This window comes from Lacerta agilis, chromosome 16 (assembly GCF_009819535.1).
Source record: "Lacerta agilis isolate rLacAgi1 chromosome 16, rLacAgi1.pri, whole genome shotgun sequence".
Taxonomy (NCBI): domain Eukaryota; kingdom Metazoa; phylum Chordata; class Lepidosauria; order Squamata; family Lacertidae; genus Lacerta; species Lacerta agilis.
Window position 1 is genome coordinate 27,313,872 of NC_046327.1, and position 18,048 is coordinate 27,331,919.

The 18,048-nt window shown below is 41.7% G+C and overlaps 1 protein-coding gene across 27 annotated transcripts in view; it reads left to right on the plus strand.

The window, feature by feature from the left end:
- The window catches only part of ADGRL3 (adhesion G protein-coupled receptor L3), a 337,100-nt gene that overhangs the window by 264,884 nt on the left and 54,168 nt on the right, over positions 1-18,048 (plus strand). For all 27 annotated transcript variants that reach the window (XM_033172836.1, XM_033172842.1, XM_033172845.1 and 24 more), the window contains 2 exons: positions 4,410-4,535; positions 13,349-13,445. In XM_033172836.1, coding sequence (XP_033028727.1) covers positions 4,410-4,535; positions 13,349-13,445 — 223 coding nt within the window. The remainder of the gene's footprint in view (positions 1-4,409; positions 4,536-13,348; positions 13,446-18,048) is intronic.

Here is an 18,048-nt window from a genome sequence, read left to right on the forward strand (position 1 = left end):
ACAATCCTGCTGAATTAAAGAAAAAAGAAAGCAGGGCCCTGCTATAAAATTTTGCCATCTATCCCTGACATGCATATGCCTACCTGAACCTGAGGGGACTGAAGAAAAGTTAGCATCAAAGACAGGAGTCCCTGCTCTAATTTGGGTCTTACTTCCTGTGGGGAAAAGCTTCCTTTTTTAGCTTTTGAACATTTTAAAAGGGCAACCGGTTGGTTTTCAAGTCAATGGAGCATGAGGCTTCTGTGTGCAATCGAGTGCTTGATTTGACCTAGAAGGGTGTCCAGGGGGACAATTTAGCCACCGCTAGCCTGAAATATAACAATGCAGGGCTGCTAAAACCTTTCTGCAGTCTCTCTCTCTCTCTCTCTTGTTCTCTCGCTCTTGCTCTTGCTCTCTCTCAACAACCCTTCAACCAACAACACTGCAGAGATATTCTCAGCCTAACCTTCAATGAGGAGATAAAAGCAACAGATAATAATGAAGAGTTGTTGTAAGCTGCTCTCTCAGCTTCGGCACAACCTGCAGTAGGGATCCAGTACCTCAGGGCTGCTGTGACCCAGGTGGCGCTGTGGGTTAAACCACAGAGTCTAGGGCTTGCTGATCAGAAGGTTGGTGGTTCGAATCCCTGCGACAGGGTGAGCTCCCGTTGCTCGGTCCCAGCTCCTGCCCACCTAGCAGTTCGAAAGCATGTCAAAGTGCAAGTAGATAAATAGGTACCGCTCCAGCGGGAAGGTAAACGGCGTTTCCGTGCGCTGCTCTGGTTTGCCAGAAGCAGCTTTGTCATGCTGGCCACATGACCCGGAAGCTGTATGCCGGCTCCCTCAGGCAGTAAAGCGACATGAGCGCCGCAACCCCAGAGTCGGACACGACTGGACCTAATGGTCAGGGGTCCCTTTGCCTTTTTACCTCAGGGCAACACTGTGAGGGTTTTGTAGGCCAGGGGGGTAGAAGCTAGATTGGGATTTATCAGTAGATAGATTGGTAGATTGCCAGATGATTTGCGAGAGATCATCCCAAGTTTCCAACTCCCAATGGCAGGTTCCGGCCTGCCCGTGAGGCAGATTGAGGCAGCCACCTTGGGCAGCAGAATCCCAAATGGCAGCAATGGGTTCCTGCGAGATCTCGCTGCCATTGCCACTTCTCCTCACTTCTCCCATGGCCTGCTACCACTGCTGCTGCAAGAGAAGCAAGGAGAAGCGGACCTCTTGCGATCCATTGCCTTAACCCGGAACCTGCAGCCACACAACCCCGGTAAGCGAGGCTTCGACAAAGAGCAGCACCTTCCTTTTTTTGCCTCAGGTGGCAAAACAGGACAGGGCATCCCTGCCCAATGGTTGAATGATAGTGGCAGCAAAAAAGCTTCCCCCTTGTTCTCAATTAGGCTACTGAAATCAGGAAAGCTTGGGAAAACAGGAATAGATTTGCATGTGAAAGGATTTGTGTTCAAGCTCCTTTTCTTACTGAAAACTACTTCCTCAGCTGCACATGTGCTCAAAGTAGGCCTACCTCATACTGCAATTCTGAAACCGCCTTCCTGAACCCCTATTTTGCACATGGCTTCAGTTGATGAATCTCAGAGTTCTAGTGAAAAATTCTGCAAGCCTGAAGTCTTTCGTAGACCATTCAGAGCCTGACCCTGAGGTAATTGTGAGCATTACACCGCAGGGCTATCATAGGCCCTTTCTCACACACACCAGCCCCATGAAACCTGCAACATGGGGAAAGGGAGTTGTGCTTCTTTTAGTGGAGGCTTGTTGTTGTTGTTGTTCCATACTAAAACAAGAACTGAGTTGGAAAGAGCAGAAGCTCTTATTTCTGATTTGGAGGTTGTTTGTAGGACACTCAGATCTCAGCAACATTAAATTCTTTCTCCGTTGATGTCTATGGGCAGCTCTGTCTTTTCCAGCCCCGGGAGACATTTAAATATAATAGCTTCTCACTGTGAAGCAGTAAGCGACCTATCCAGACAATGAAATTGTTCTTTCTGCCCTTTGTGCTTAGGGTTATCTGTCCTCCTGTTCCAACCACCCCACTCTATTCCCCTCTCCTGTCCAGTTCTCAGGGGTTTTTCCCTCTCAAGTGTGCCATTCCCACCCCCCATAAAGGCTCATATTGTTGAGACACTGCAGCACTCTTTAGCAGTGCGGACAAGTTTGCTAGTTTTGCATCCCTGCTACCGTTGCAACTAATCTCCTTGCTGCCCCCCACCTTCACATCTTTGAAGAATGGCCCAAAAGGGCTTCAGTCTCTCCACGTTCTATGCCATTGAGTTTGGCATTTTGGCGGCAATTCCCTCCCCATGGATTTTTTTCTTGAATGTGTGAACACCTGGGGGTTACCCCTGGTCTGCCAGTAGCTCTCCCTTGTGTGTGAATGGTGCTGTTTTGGCTATATAAGCACAAGTACAGTACTGGAAGACTTGAATCAGTATTCGTATAGAAACAGGTGAGGCGCTGCAGTAAAATGTTGCAGTGTGGAGTGCTTCTGTCCAGGGTTGCAGCCACTCTGTTGTATCCCCCCCCCCCCCGGTTTTCCTCCAAGCCTTAAACAGTATTCCATGCGCACTGAGTAGACCCAATCATCTTTAGACTGTTTGAGGTTTCTCCCTCCCTTTGTTTTTGTTTGTCTGTTTCTTGGGGGGTGGGGGACTCATGTGTGCCCAATCCCAGTAGCATCAAATCCTTATTTTTTTCTACTGGTGTCTATGGGCAACTAACTCTTTATTCAGCTCCTGGGGAATTTAAAAATAACTTCTCAATGTGTACCAGGTTGTAACCTAGATTGTTTTTCTTCCTGCCCTTTTATCTGCATATCTGCATATCTCTGTTCTCCTCTTCCAACCATTCCATTCTATTTCTCCTTCCACCCAAGTCTTGAGGTCTCCCCCCTACACACGCATCTCAGTTCTGTGCCACCGAATTATTATTAGATCATTGGAAAAATAAACATTCTTAAAGTCCTCCCATTTGTGAATACCATGAGTAGGGCCTTGAAACACTTTTGAGGTGTTATAATCTGACGAACATCTTTGAAACAGGAACTTATCCAGAACCCTGCCTGTTGTCAGCTACTTAGAGCATTCTCCCATGCAGAGATTATTATTATTATTGTGCTATGTTATTCTTTCTAAGCTTTGTTGAAATGCACACTTTATGGCAATCTTTTTCTCATTATCAATATACTGTATTCTTGTTACAGCTGTGTGCCTCTTAGCAGCTCCTTGTGCTTGTAGCCATTGTTACAATCGGATTCTTGGAGTGTAAGGACACTTAATTTGATTATAGTAAGATGCAGGATCCTTCCAGTGCTCAACTAGTATCCACATTGTAGGATCATAAATGTAAACAAAATAAATGAGCAGTTTGAAAGATAACCTATGTCAGTGGGTAAATTACCACAGCTTCACTATATAAAGCATACACAATAATACATAAATTCCAGTAGTGGGAGCCAGAGGCAGCCCCAGATATAGGACGTTGCAAGTGGTTTCCCCGCACAGGGCTCACAAAATTGAAAAATCCATAAACAAGAAGTTCCATTTGGGGGCGCCATATTTATTTTGGCCTCACACAAAATAAGCCCCCCCGCCGCCGCCGCCGCCGCCAGAGGGGCAGCATAACAGGGCCATCTACAACCAGCTATGAGAAGGATTCTGATGACTAAATGCTGGTGTTTTTATTTAGCCAGTTTGGGAGAATTTGTAACTTGAAAGGCAGGATATGGATATTTGAATAAGAATAGTGATGATGAAGCATGAGACTTCTCTGGTCGGGGCAAACCTTTAGTCTTAGTCCTATTATTCATTCATTTCATGGCTGTTCTTCATACTTTTTCACTTTTGAGGACCATGCTTATCAATTCCAAACATGTTGGTAAGCCTGTCAATACCAATGGCTTTTAACCAGCTGTGTTGTCTAAAATCCTTCATTTCTGTGAGAAAATATAACTTGGGAAAAGTGGTGGCCCAAAATGAAATGCTATCCATGGCAAATATTCAGAGGTGCATAGGTCATATATTCTCAAAGGAAGACGAAAGAAAATTGAAAAAAGTTTTCCTTTCTCTTTGTATGTGTAACATAGACTTTTCTTTTTTATATACCCATGCCAGGAAGCAGAAGAAATTACCTAAGTGCCAGTTCACATATAATTTAAGTAATACCGATTTTCAGTCATAAATATAATTACCCATTTATCTTGCATTACTTTAGTTTGACGTTGTTGGTGAACATCTCAAAAACAAATCCCTTAGGTCCTCAATGTGTGTTAAAATGTAAAATTGCCGCATGTCATAGGTATACAGAAACAATGGCTACTTTAATGCATTTCTCTTCATGTGCACATACAAAATCAATTTTTGAAGCTGAAAAATGGGGTTTCCTTCTAATGTATGTTGCCATTTGATTGCTTAGGTGCGTAAAGAATATGGGAAATGCCTGCGTACACATTGCTGTAGCGGGAAAAGTACAGAGAGCTCCATTGGCTCAGGAAAAACATCTGGGTCACGAACACCAGGACGATATTCCACAGGCTCACAGGTAAATAGTTTGCTTTAGCTTGAAGGGGAGTCTGGAGAGTTTGTTGTCATGCCAATAAAGTTTAGTGCTGTGTCATAATCATTATACCTCCATCCAGTATCTGATCTGAGAACCTAGCTCTGCTTATAGTTACGACACTGCCAGGTTGTGTTTGCACTGTAATTGATAGAGGGAGATCATTTACCGGTAAGTTGGATGTGATGTTAGCCACTGCAGATGGCATCCCTACCGGCCATAATGTGTGGAATTACTTCCCCCAAGCCATGTCATCATCACATCAAATCTTCTCGTCACCACCCTCCCACACAATTGACTTTCACTTTCAGGTGAGTTGAGAAATATGACCAGATGATGATGCGATGATCTAGAGAATTGTTTCTATTAAACATTTTGGAACTGTTTTCACACCCTCCAGATGTCCCTATTTTCCAGGGACATCCCTGATTTAAGAGAAGCTTTTCCTGGTTTCTGATTTGATCCTGGAATTTCCCACTTTTCCTTAGGATGTCCCTATTTTCATTGGAGAAATGTTGGAGGGTATGGAGTTATCTGCCTCCCGAGCCATCTGAAGGCAATCCTGTGGGAAGGGTTTTTTTTAATGTTTTATGTTTTATTATGTTATTATATAAGGGATGCGGGTGGCACTGTGGGTTAAACCACAGAGCCTCGGGCTTGCTGATCAGAAGGTCGGCGGTTCAAATCCCCGCCTTGGGGTGAGCTCCCGTTGCTCGGTCCCAGCTCCTGCCCACCTAGCAGTTCAAAAGCACATCAAAGTGCAAGTAGATAAATAGGTACTACTCCAGTGGGAAGGTAAACGGCGTTTCCGCGCGCTGCTCTGGTTCACCAGAAGCGGCATAGTCATGCTGGCCACATGACCTGTACACCAGTAACGCGATATGAGCACCGCAACCCCAGAGTCGGACACGACTGGACCTAATGTTCAGCGGTCCCTTTACCTTTACATATGTTATTATATATGTTGGAAGCTGCCCAGAGTGGCTGGGGCCACCCAGTAAGATATGTGGGGCATAAATAGTAAAATTATCATTATGGAATGGGACGTCCCTATTTTCATTGGAGAGAAGTTGGAGGGTATGTGTTTTGGAAATCTAAGCTGCATTATCCATGTATATCTGTCAAAGTCCCCAGGTCAGGCCAGGGTTGAGAGCATTGTTGTGAAGCAATATATGCATTTGATGAAATATATAGTTCATTAATTCTCCTTCCTGGGGCCCAGCCCCCACTCCTGGTTTAAGTGCTCCAACAAATCCTAACTCTAACTGACCCTCTGTGTTTATCATGAGCAGATCTTGTTTTCTGGTACTTGACCCTGGGAAATCTATGTCCACATGTTATATGCAATCTGAAATTTCGTTAGCATTTTCTGTCCCACTCTTTTTTAAAAGTAAAATATCTTGAGTGAGGATGGGCAGATGGGTCTCTCTTTTTTTAAGCGCATTTTAAAGTCAATCCATGCACATTCACTCTAATGTACAGCATGCCAAATCACATACTTGATTCATTTTTTAATGATTGGGAACATAGAGGACCATTAGGTTTTTCTAGTATCTTTAAACACCCACTTTACTTTTAACTTAGTGTAGGTCAGGCTATGAATACATCAAACAATGGGTAGAAAAGAGCCTTCAGAAATGTTTGGACCATGGTAGAGAAATTCAGGCTGTGATCTTTAATTTATTAATAAAATTTACCCTGAACCATGGCTACTTTGAAGAGCTTTATTCTACTCAGCCCTATTCTATAACCCTAATCAGAGACAGTGGGCCTGCTCAAACACATTGTAAATTTCAGAAGCATTTAAAGAAGATGAACTTTTGGTTGGTGAAGATTCCTTGGGAGGAACTGGATCATAGGTGAGAGGGGCAAGAAGGAGTTTATAGGGATAAAGAAGACTTGCAGACCTTTTACATACAGTGGCAGGGATTACATGCTATCGAATTTGGTTTCACATATTGTTCTTTTTGTAATGGATCTCTCTTAAGAGCAGACTACCTGTTGACTGAAAGCTCTTTGTTACATGGAATTTGCCAAGCTACCATAGGCTTCCGAAAGATCTCAGTCCAATGTGCTGCTGGTCTAGATATCGTTTCAGATTCATCGCCAAGTATGCAGTTCTCCTATTTGGTATTTTAATTCAGACCTATGAACCCATTAGAGCACTGTGCAAATCCACCATGATAGACTAGCAGAATATTTAGATCTTAATGCTGAAAGTGCTCATTAGTCTGCAGTGCCATGAAGTCGGTGCTTCAGGGGCTGGCAGCTAGTGAATCTATCAAACTGAGAGAGATTTCCTTCCGCTACATATCTGACTACAGTAAGAAGTTAGAGAGAAGACATAAATCTTCCAGATCCTATAGGGTCCATAGAGTCTTTGAAGGTAAATAGAGCAGTGTTTTTCAACCACTGTTCCGCGGCACACTAGTGTGCCACGAGATGTTGCCTGGTGTGCCGTGGGAAAAATTGAAAAATTACTTTATATATAGTCAATATAGGCACAGAGTTAAATTTTTTAACATTTTTTAACATTTTCTAATGGTGGTGTGCCTCGTGATTTTTTTCATGAAACAAGTGTGCCTTTGCCCAAAAAAGGTTGAAAAACACTGAAATAGAGGTCTCTTGAAGCCTTAGAAATTGGAAGATATTTGAACCAAAAGTGTTATGAATTTGGGAATAAGAACTCAAAATTATTGACCTCAATTAGGTCTATGAAATGGGAAAGGATTTAGGACCTGAGGTATCATAGATTGGCAGGGCTCTGAATAGTATGGGGTAGAGGCAGGAGACCAGGGGTGTGATTCAGGAGAGTGGGCCAGCGATGTATAGGGTTTGGTGCTACCTGCAAGGCAGGAGCCAGGACAGGAGGAGGAAGAGTCAAGGCAGTCAGAGAAGGAGGAAGGCATGCAAGATGTGGTGGAAGAAACATATATGGGTCAGAATGACCACTGGAGTCAAATGTGGCATGACATTGGTATTACTGTATACCAGTTTGAATGGTCCACTTTCAGGGTAGGGGTAATGCTCTGTTGATGGAAATGCAATGAAAGGTGTACCTACTGGCACCTCCAATGGACCTGCCCAGCAGTAAAAATCTTATGGGAACAGGTAGTTGTAGAGATTAATGCCATCACAGGGCACAGTGTGGTTTTGGGTTCCTAAGTTAGGTTTATTATCTTTATTTGAGGGAGCAAGTGCTGACATTTTTTGAAAACTTTTAATAGTTTCATTGGTAGCAGCATGCCTGGTTATTTCACAGGGCTGGAAAGATGCTTCATCAATCACTTTAGAGAACTGGTACAAAAAAAAACCTTTCTTTATTGCAGTTTCTGAGAAAATCATTAATTATTTGTGCACCTTAAGAGTACAAGCAGAACCAGTGTGGAATTTTATGTTGCCCATTAATGATCAACCTTTCTGGTCTCTTATACTCCATAATATGAATGTGGAGAAATTTGCAACAACTTGTAGATTTGCATATATTTGTATATTTCATTCAATGTTATTCTTACTTTACCCTGATCGCATAGTTTCCTTATTTGAATTCAGACAGTATGTATTTGTCTTTGGTCTGTGTAATATAAAATCTAACTTACAAAATTATTTTTAAGTATTTTAAAATTTTATTTTAATATTTATTTTAAAAAATACTTAAATATTGCTAACATATGGAAGGCATATAAGTGGCGTGCAGCAAATACAAAATCACAATAAACATAAGTAAAATATAAAAACAGACAATGTCATAAGGAACTGGCCAGTCTTTGGGACGTGGAGATGGTAGCAGTATACAGAAATGCCCCTATTTTGATCTCTGAAATGTTGGAGAGTCTGCCATTTTCCTCCTCCTGTTGGTGGATTTAAATCCTATTATCAGGTGCTGCAGTGCATTTCTGCCCTCAGGCGGCTTTTGCACCTATGTTTAATCAGTCAGCTTTGTGCTTGAACTGAAATCTGTCCACCTCCATCTAATGTTTTTGCAACACTCTGGGGGTTACATACCCTTCTCTGAAAACTCTGACCTTAGCTTGTTTTGAGTTACTGGGAACACACTCCATTATTTGCTTCCAGTGCCAGGTTTAGCTTTTTATGCAGTAATGCACAGAAACAGATTTATGAAGGGAATTTCATATAAAACACTGCAGCTTACAACTTAATCAATAGAAAGGAGAAACAAATTCAGTCTGTGTTGCTAATAGATGTAATTATATCTGACACCTCACCAATTTAGCTTTGAACTAAAACACACAGGGAGTAACCATTAAATTCTTAGTAAGGCTGTTGTGATCTGCATCTGTGTAATAGAGGCAACATGCTTAATTCATACCCAAAGATATCAGCTGAGAGACGTTTCTTCTGGTGTCTGGAGTGGCTGTCACAGCACAAACACTTATCCCAAGCTCAAAATCTCAGAACAAATTCAAAGAAGCTGGGCCCAAAAGACAGTTCTAAAATGCCTTAGATAAATCAAAGCAGCTGTGGCGAGTCACTTCTACAAGGGAACAAACGCACAAGCCATCAAAACATTTAAATGGCATCAAATGTTTGTGAGAAGCAGGTCTTGCAAGGCACTTAAAAGATAGTAATGAAGTTGCATCATGGCAAACATGATCCAGAAGGAAGTTCCACACTAATTGTCCTTTCGAACCTCCGATCATGGAGGCATATGGGGAAGATCTTAACAAAGAGGGAACAGTTGTGGATCTTGGGGTCTCAGATTTCAGCAGCACCCTGTGCGTTGCCAAACTTTGGCACCACCCCGGCTTCTGACTTTCCATTCTACCTCTGCAGGGAAGGTGGTCCTCCTGGCAGGTTGTTGGCATCTAATGTTATATCCTACTGGGAACCTTAGTTCTTAAAATAAATGCCAAACACAGGATTTAGGAGAAATTGAAAGTAAGCGTTTTTATTGCTGAGCAATAGGTCCAGGGAGTCATCTCCAAAAGACTGGACATTAATCACAGGTATCCAAAGGTTTTTATAGATCCTTCAAAGGTTACATATTCATATCTTGTATTAAGCATCAAGCCAATGAGCGTATGACAGCAACCCAGAAATCCAACCCTCTTGTCCCCAGAAGACTCTCTGAACTTCACCCTAGTTAGCTGAAGCAAGGAGATTCACTTCTGCTTTCTTGAAACGACCTCTTGCGCCCTGTGAACTCTTCCCCCAATTCCTTTCGTTGGGCCATTGTTTCAGCTTGGTAGCATATAAATCTCATTATGTCAGACTTGGTCAAACTCTATATGTATCTCAGACACCCAGAACATTCTGCAGACATCCTGTTTCTCCCAACATCCTGACTCACTTGGGGACATAGGACCCATGACATAATTTATATCTTCTGCAGTCAATCTGCCTAGCTAGATATTTCTGCTTAGTTCAGCTATAACCCACAAACTATTTGTAAGAAGCATTCCTTACAAGGCACAGTCTCAATGCATAAGCATACAGAATAAAGCAAAGGTGAGATTATTTATCTATTCCAGGTTACAACACTAACTGAATTGTGTATTGTGAGCTGGCTTAGATAATTTTAAATAGAAAAGTGAAATATAATTTTAATTGATACTTTATTAGATCAATTTTTATTTATAAGGATATAAGTAATGAAAGAAAAAGGGGGGAAGTGTGAGAAATAAAGGTGCAAAAATAATACAGTAGGTAAAATCAGTACATTTCCCTTCATTGTTCTATAGAAATAAATGGTGTTATACTCCTGAAACAAATGTAATTATTCATAACATACTGCATTCTTTATAAACACATTCCATATATCACTAGATTCGTCCAAACAAAGTCTACAAGCAATCTGTTCTTAAGTTGCATGTGTTGTCATAGCATTGATTAAAGCAGGGGTCAGCAAACTTTTTCAGAAGGTCCACTGTCCCTCATACCTTGTGGGGGGCCGGACTATATTTTTTTGGGGGGGTGAACAAATTCCTTTGCCCCACAAAGAACCCAGAGATGCACTTTAAATAAAAGCACATGTTCTACTCATGTAAAAACACCAGGCAGGTCCCACAAATAACCCAGAGACACATTTGAAATAAAAGGACACATTCAACTAATGTAAAAACACGGTGATTCCCAGACCGTCCACAGGCTGGATTTAGAAGGTGATTGGGCTGGATCCGGCCCCTGGGCCTTAGTTTGCCTACCCATGGTTTAAAGGGAATTTCCTTCTTCCAGTTCATCAATATCAGTCTCTCTTGGCCAGAGCCTTCTCAGCTTCTGAGACACTCGAAATACTGGAGCAGCTGTATTTGAAACTGAAAAGCTAATGACCGCTTTTTATAGATATTTATTATCCAAAAATAAGTTTGATATGCAGACTTTATGTGAAAAAATTATATACATTAAGATTAAATATATGCTAGGAGTTACACCAGTCCATCCCAAGTTAAATATTGTCATTAGGATAGAAGCATCAGACACTTAGGAATTTTAGCTTCATGTTGAGGGGGGAAAGGAAGGTGTGATCTTGCTGCTGGGTTTGGACTCTGAGCTAGACTCAAAGTCTGCTAGCAGTTCCTGGATTTTGCCAGAAAGGAACCAGCCCATATGTAGCATCCTGAACTTGCACCTTTTGTATGAAAATTTTTAAAACAAAATAACGTTGTTCAAACCATACAATTGCCATATTTAAGAAGCCGTGAAGTTACTCCTAAAACTGTATGTTTGTAGATATGTGAGATGTATTCTGTCAATAATAAAAATAGCCCAATTATGAACAAGTGTGTTACAGAATTGCCTCTCTCTCTAAATAAGTTTAGAAGAGATGGCATGCAATTTATTTCCCACTCAGCAAATTTTGTGTCCAAAATTTTGCACAGACATTTCAGGCTGAAGGAATCATATATAGTGGAACCTTGGCTGTCAAACGTAATCCGTTCCGGAAGATAGTTCGACTTCCGAAACGTTCAACAACCGAGGCGCAATGGGAGGTCGAAAATTCAATTGAGAAATGCGCCCTGGAAGCTGTTCGACTTCCGAGGCGCGTTCGAAAACTGAAGCAATTACTTCCGGGTTTTCAGCATTCGAAAACTGAAATGTTCGGCTTCTGAAATGCTAAAAATCTGAGGTTCCACTGTATATTAATAATGTGCTTAATAAAAGTAAAAATATTAAGAAGTCCAAAGAAAGATGTATCCCACTCAGTCTTCTTTGCAATTACCACATTAATCTTCTCCTGGCATTTCTAGATACAGAGCATCACATGCCGCAAAATTATCTTATTCCTTTTTACATTTCCAGAATGAGGTTTTATATTCCTGTAATCTTATGTATTTTATGGCTACATTATGTAGTTTATTACTCTACCTTCTAGTCATGCACTTAAAAAACAATTCTCTCATAGTCTAGAACATAACAAGATTTTTTCACAGTAATTCTAAAACTATTCCCAAATATCAAAATGAGTAATTTCATAAAATGCTGCCTGCAGACAATCATAACTATTTACGTTTGATCCATTTCTTCATGAAAACTCCATAATATCTGCTATATTCTAGGAACAAGATTTTTATCTAAATTGTTAACCCCCGTAAAAATTGGAGGTGTATGTGTGGGATGTTCAAACTATATCAGACTGCTTTTTTTCCAATTTTTATGAAAAAAAAAACCTGGTTTTTCCCCCACTTTTCCCAGGTTTTTTCCAGGCCTTCCCATCTCTAGTCCCACCAAACACCCTAGGCTTATATGCCTGGTATCTGAAGAAGTGTGCATGCACACGAAAGCTCATACCAAGAACAAACTTAGTTGGTCTCTAAGGTGCTACTGGAAAGAATTTTTTATTTTGTTTTTATATGCCTTTGCTTAACTTGGCTCAGTGTTCTTTTATCCATTACCTTTTTTTAAGGGAGGAATTTCCTGTGCTTTGCTTTCCGAATGTTTTATAAGTCGAACGGACTTCTGGAAGGGATTCCGTTCGACTTCCGAGGTACGACTGTAACTATGTTGTCTGTACCCTAGGAATAGGCTAAGGCAACAGGATGGGAGGTCAGTAGTAGTGTCTCTTTGTGCACATGTCAGTTCTGGGCACATCCCTTTCAGCTTTTGATCCAGTTCCATTATCAGTGATTTGCACTTTAGTATATAGTCTGTATTTTCAGGCTTTTAAAATAGAAGATCTATTGTTGTATGCCTCTTTGTGAGCTTCCAGTTGGAATCAGGATTCTGGACAAAGCAAATTCATGTTCAGCTATATGTAAGGGGTGACTGACTACTACACACAGTTCTCACTATCTGAACACAATGCATTCTCAGAAAATAGTCTATTAGGCAAGAGTTTGCATAAAGAGTCAACCATTTCCATTGTTTCCTATGGGGAAATTTCTAATGCGTTCCCAAGCACCTAATTTTGACCACAAAATGATGGGGAAACCTTCTGAAACCTTGCAAGAAGCAAAGAAAGAAGGGGAAAATGCTCTTATTTGTCTGATCTCTCCCCTCCCTCCCACCATGGTTTGTGGCGAAACAGATGCTGCAAACCAGCAAAAAAACAGAAAGAAAGGCCTGTTTAAGACTGCTTATTTGTTTACAGTACTGCACACAGGTCCAGCTATTTGTATATCTGACTCTGTGATGTGTATAGCAAGGTTTGGGTACTAATTCCTCATGTTTGGATAAGTGAATTTTCATACAACAAGTGTCTAGATAACGGGACCTGCATGTATATACAGGTGAATGGGAGTTGTACTCAAAACCATATGGGAAGCAGCAGGTTAGCAAAGGCTGCTGTAGATGCTCTGCTTGAGATTCACTTTCTGCCCCTTCCTTTTGCCCTTCTCCAGAGTCGCATTCGCAGGATGTGGAATGACACTGTCCGAAAGCAGTCGGAGTCATCCTTCATCACTGGTGATATAAACAGTTCAGCGTCACTTAACAGAGGTAATTATGGACTTATCAGATATGTATGACCTTTGTAATTACTAAGGAATCTAAACGGCAATGCTTTGTCGACCTTGAAATGTGCTGCACCTTGTTCCTTTGGATTAAATTATGTCCATGGAGAATTTTTTTAAAGTGCTTTATGCACTATTTTTCATTAAGCGAAAATGATTTTTTTAAAATGTTTCTTAATTTTTAGCATGTGTTTTCACAAATATTGCTGCAGTTGCAGCGGGAATTTTGGGGGAGTGCGTGGATGAGGTGGGGAGTGAGGCAGAATATTTCTATAGTCAACTTCTGGTGCCAAGAAATGGAGGTTGTCAAGCTTCATTGCTAGCAATGAAATGGGCAATTATGGAGTGATATAGTCTGCTAAGTGTTGTTATCCCAGGTAAAAAGCAATTTGGAAGGCTTTGTAAAGGTGAAAACCTGCTGCATAATGTGTGCCCAGACCATCATCCTCTGTGTCTAAAATGGATGCCTCTCAGCTCTCCAGAGGACTGTGGGAAATTCTCTGCTTAAAATGTATAGCAACTACTGATGAGGAGAACCAGGCTCAAAATTGGGTTCAGAAAAAAGGAACAGCTTCCAAAATCTAGGGAAATACGTTGATCTATTCAAGCCCAATACACATCCTGCCATACCCCTGATGATCTGGCAACACTCCTTCTCAGTGATCCGCCCTCCTGATTCCTACCCTGCTGCTGTAGCAGCTGCAATGGTGGAATAAAGGAAAGGTAGGAGGGCTTTCTCCCCTCACTCTTTTCTGGCATACCACAGGCTTCCCTGGCTGCATGTGAGGTGCCAGGAGCCCTGGGAAATGATTTTTCCCCCAGTGCTACTGACACCTGTCAGTGATGCTGGAAAAGCTACTTTCCCAGTGATCCTCGTCAACTGCTGCTGGAGCCACAAAGATTGTAAGTGGGACAGGGAAGGGTTTTGAGTAGTGACAAATCAGCACAGAAGGCAAAACCATCTAAAAGCTCTTGTCATTTGGGGGGGGGGGGTTCAAAAGCCAGGTGAGGGCAAAATTCACTACTGCTGTCCTAAGTTGGTCTGTGACCGTAAAAATAAATTCATTCATTCACTACTGCTGTCCAGCTCTTCTCCCAGCTTCCGCCAGCTGTCAGCTGCCATTTTCCTGACACCCTCAGGAATGATGAAGTTGTATCTCTCATATTAGCCACGCTTCTCACTCCCCCCTTTTGGGGTGTGCAAATGAGGGCGTCATCACTTAACCTGGAGAGATGAAGGGTTTTGGAGAGAGGATTGATAGTGTTCTTTGTGTTGGATTAAAATTTGAACCAGATATGAGTTTTTGGCACCATAATCCAGCCTCATCTTTGAAATGAGCATTACGAGCTGACTGAATTTGGATTTCCAAGCTTAGAAATTAGGCAGCAGCTGAATAGTGTTATAAGAAATGCACGTCTTGGAATAGTTTTATCACCTTTGTCAACACAAGTGTGAAATGTTTAGCAAAGGCACTTGCCTACTTGCACCAGATTGCTGCTCGAAGATCCCATCTGTTAACAGCTCTGACGCAACAACAAAAAATATAAAGAGGCAGCTTCTCTACATTGCTCCTCCTCTGGCCCCTCACACTCATCCCTTCCAATCTTCTGGAGCAAATAGGCTCCTTGTTTTGCTCTGCAACACTTGAGGAGGAAAAGGGGGCACAGGAGAGCCCACTATGCTTGTCAAAGAAACCAGGGCTCAGGTTGAATCTTCAGGTTGTGATCTGGCAACCCTACTCTTTCTATAATTTCAGGGGGAACCCTAAATTTTGTTTTTTTCTGGGCATCATATTGGAAAATGTGTGTTAGTCCCTTTCAAGGCAATGCTTTGGCAACCCTTATGTGCTGTTTCATAAACATATCCGCTGTCAAATTAAGGTGAAGAGAAATATATATAATTTAAGGCTACTGTGGATGAAATATGGCCAGAGATGAGAGGATTACACACTCCTTTTCCAGGCCCCTTCCTTCCTTCTGAAGAGCAAAGCACTCTTCCTCCACCAACCTTAAGCACATTTAACACTAAGAGTTTGCTGTTAACTAATATTTGAAATTGGTTTTCAGATCCCTGGTAATTTAATGTTGATGCCCCACAATCCTCAGCTATAGTTAAATATTTATTTATTTCATTCATTCTAAAATGTTGCATCCCAGAAACCAGTCTCAGATTGATGATGACCATAAACAAAACAAGAACAAAATGAAACTGATCAGGCAGGCTGATGTGGGAGACTGAGGAGCTTTGTGCTCAGGAGGGGAGAGGACAGAGGCAGTCCCACCCCATTCCTACTTCCCTTGCCAAGGTGCGATCTACTTTCTTTTCTTTTTATCTTTTTTTACATATTTTTATTCAATTTTATAATGACAGACATATTGCAGAAAAAGAAATAGAAGATAGATTGTCACAACTGCCAATAAGGAAATGCAGTATGCAGCTATGTAATCTATTAAATCAATAATAAAACATACCAAGAGGAAAAGGATGTGTGGTCTATAGTATTTGCATAGGAGTCCACGGTCCAAATCAAAACAATTACAATTTGTTTTCATTTCAAAAAAGAAGTTAGGAAGCAAACTTAAGCTGTACTAAATCCAGACATTCACATTCACTTGTGGTCCCTGTTGCTCCTGTGCCACTTTGTTTGTATATGAAATAAAATTACAGTGGTACCTCAGGTTACATACGCTTCAGGTTACAGACTCCGCTAACCCAGAAATAATGCTTCAGGTTAAGAACTTTGCTTCAGGATAAGAACAGAAATTGTGCTCTGGCGGCGCAGCGGCAGCGGGAGGCCCTATTAGCTAAAGTGGTGCTTCAGGTTAAGAACAGTTTCAGGTTAAGAACGGACCTCCAGAACGAATTAAGTTCTTAACCCGAGGTACCACTGTAAACCAAATAGCAAAGCATTGATCTTGAGGGCTTTGGCTGCTGGGCACTTTTAACTTATGCAAACTCCCTGCCCCTTTCACTGGTGAGGTATCACTGTACAGTCGTACCTTGGTTTTCAAACAGCTTAGTTGACGAACAAATTGGCTCCCAAATGCCGCAAACCCGGAAGTGACTGTTCCGGTTTGCAAACTATTTTTCGAAGCCAAACATCTCACAGGGCTTCCACAGCTTCCAATTGGCTGCAGGAGCTTCCTGCAGCCAATCAGAAGCCACGTTTTGGTTTCCGAACGTTTTAGAAGTCAAACGGACTTGCGCAACGGATTCCATTCGACTTCCAAGGTACGACTGCACCGGTAGTTTTCACAAAGGCAACTTCTGCTCATGGCGCACACTGTATAGAATACAATGCTGTATCTCCCTTAATTATCACAGCATTCCATGTGACATGCTACCTTGAACCGCAATAAAAAGTAAGAGGTTTTTTTAGTCATGTGTACGGCATAGACTTCCTTGTTTTTTATTCAAGTATATGCATGCATACATACCTTCCCATCTCTTGTATTCCCATTAATACAAGTTAATGGTGCAATCCCTTCATTAAGAGGCTGGATCTAAAAGAAATACTCTTGTAGTGGAATCTATTCCCCCACCAGCAGGAACCCTATTATCCCCAATGGTCCCTGTTAAAGATGGGCTTCTCCTTCCGCCAGCCATTTTGGGGATATCTAGCCAATCTCCCCACCCACAATGTGAATTAATGAATAGATCATTCTCCTTTTTACTTGCATGGAAGGGGAGAGAGAAAGAAAGTGTTCACTGGCTGCTGGTGGTGGGGAAATCACACACACACAAAAACCATGCACAATAATGCTCTGAGCCCAAGGGTCTCTGGTGGGAGGCACAGCCTTTTCATGCTTAGTAAGGGCCTGGGTTGGGCTGGGCTGGGGAAATGTGCTTCTGAGAGAACGGCATTAAGTTGAGAATATCACAATCATAGTCATGCCCCTCCTTGCCTGAAAAGTGAAGGTTTGGGGAAATGGATTTCAGTCGAAGCACATGTGTGTGGACGTACAAAGGTGTGCATTGAGAAGTAGCCTAAAAAACAAAAGAAACGCTGTCCTGCAAGGTCAAAGTCACTTGCACTGAAAACAGTAATAAAGTAGTAGATGGCTGGTTCATATGGAAATCGACAGTGCAGGGGCAATAACACAATAAGTGAAGAAGTGGCAAGGCTGCAACAGGTTGGGGAATGTATGGCATGTAAATCACGGGGAAGTAAAAATACCGGGGGGGGGGGCGAGAAGAGAGAATGCTAATGTGTTTGGACCCAAATTTTTCTGAAAACTCTCAATCCCTAATATTTCATTAATATTTAAATCTCCCTTTACATGAGCTGTGGCCTTTTTTTAAAATGAGACAGACATTTTTTATATATAAATCCCCCATGCTTTCAGTAATTTTTTCTTCAGAACTGAACAGGTTAGGAAAGGTATTTGAGTGTGTTCACACATTTCTCTTCACTGTGCACTTACTGTGTTTACAGTGCTTGGATTTTATTCATCAAAAATGCACGTGTACCCTTGGTTTGGAAATATTACAGTTTCATAGAATTGTAGAGTTGGAAGGGACCCCGTGGGTCATCTAGTCCAACCCTCTGCAATGCAGGAAACTCAGCTAAAACATCCAGTTTGATGCA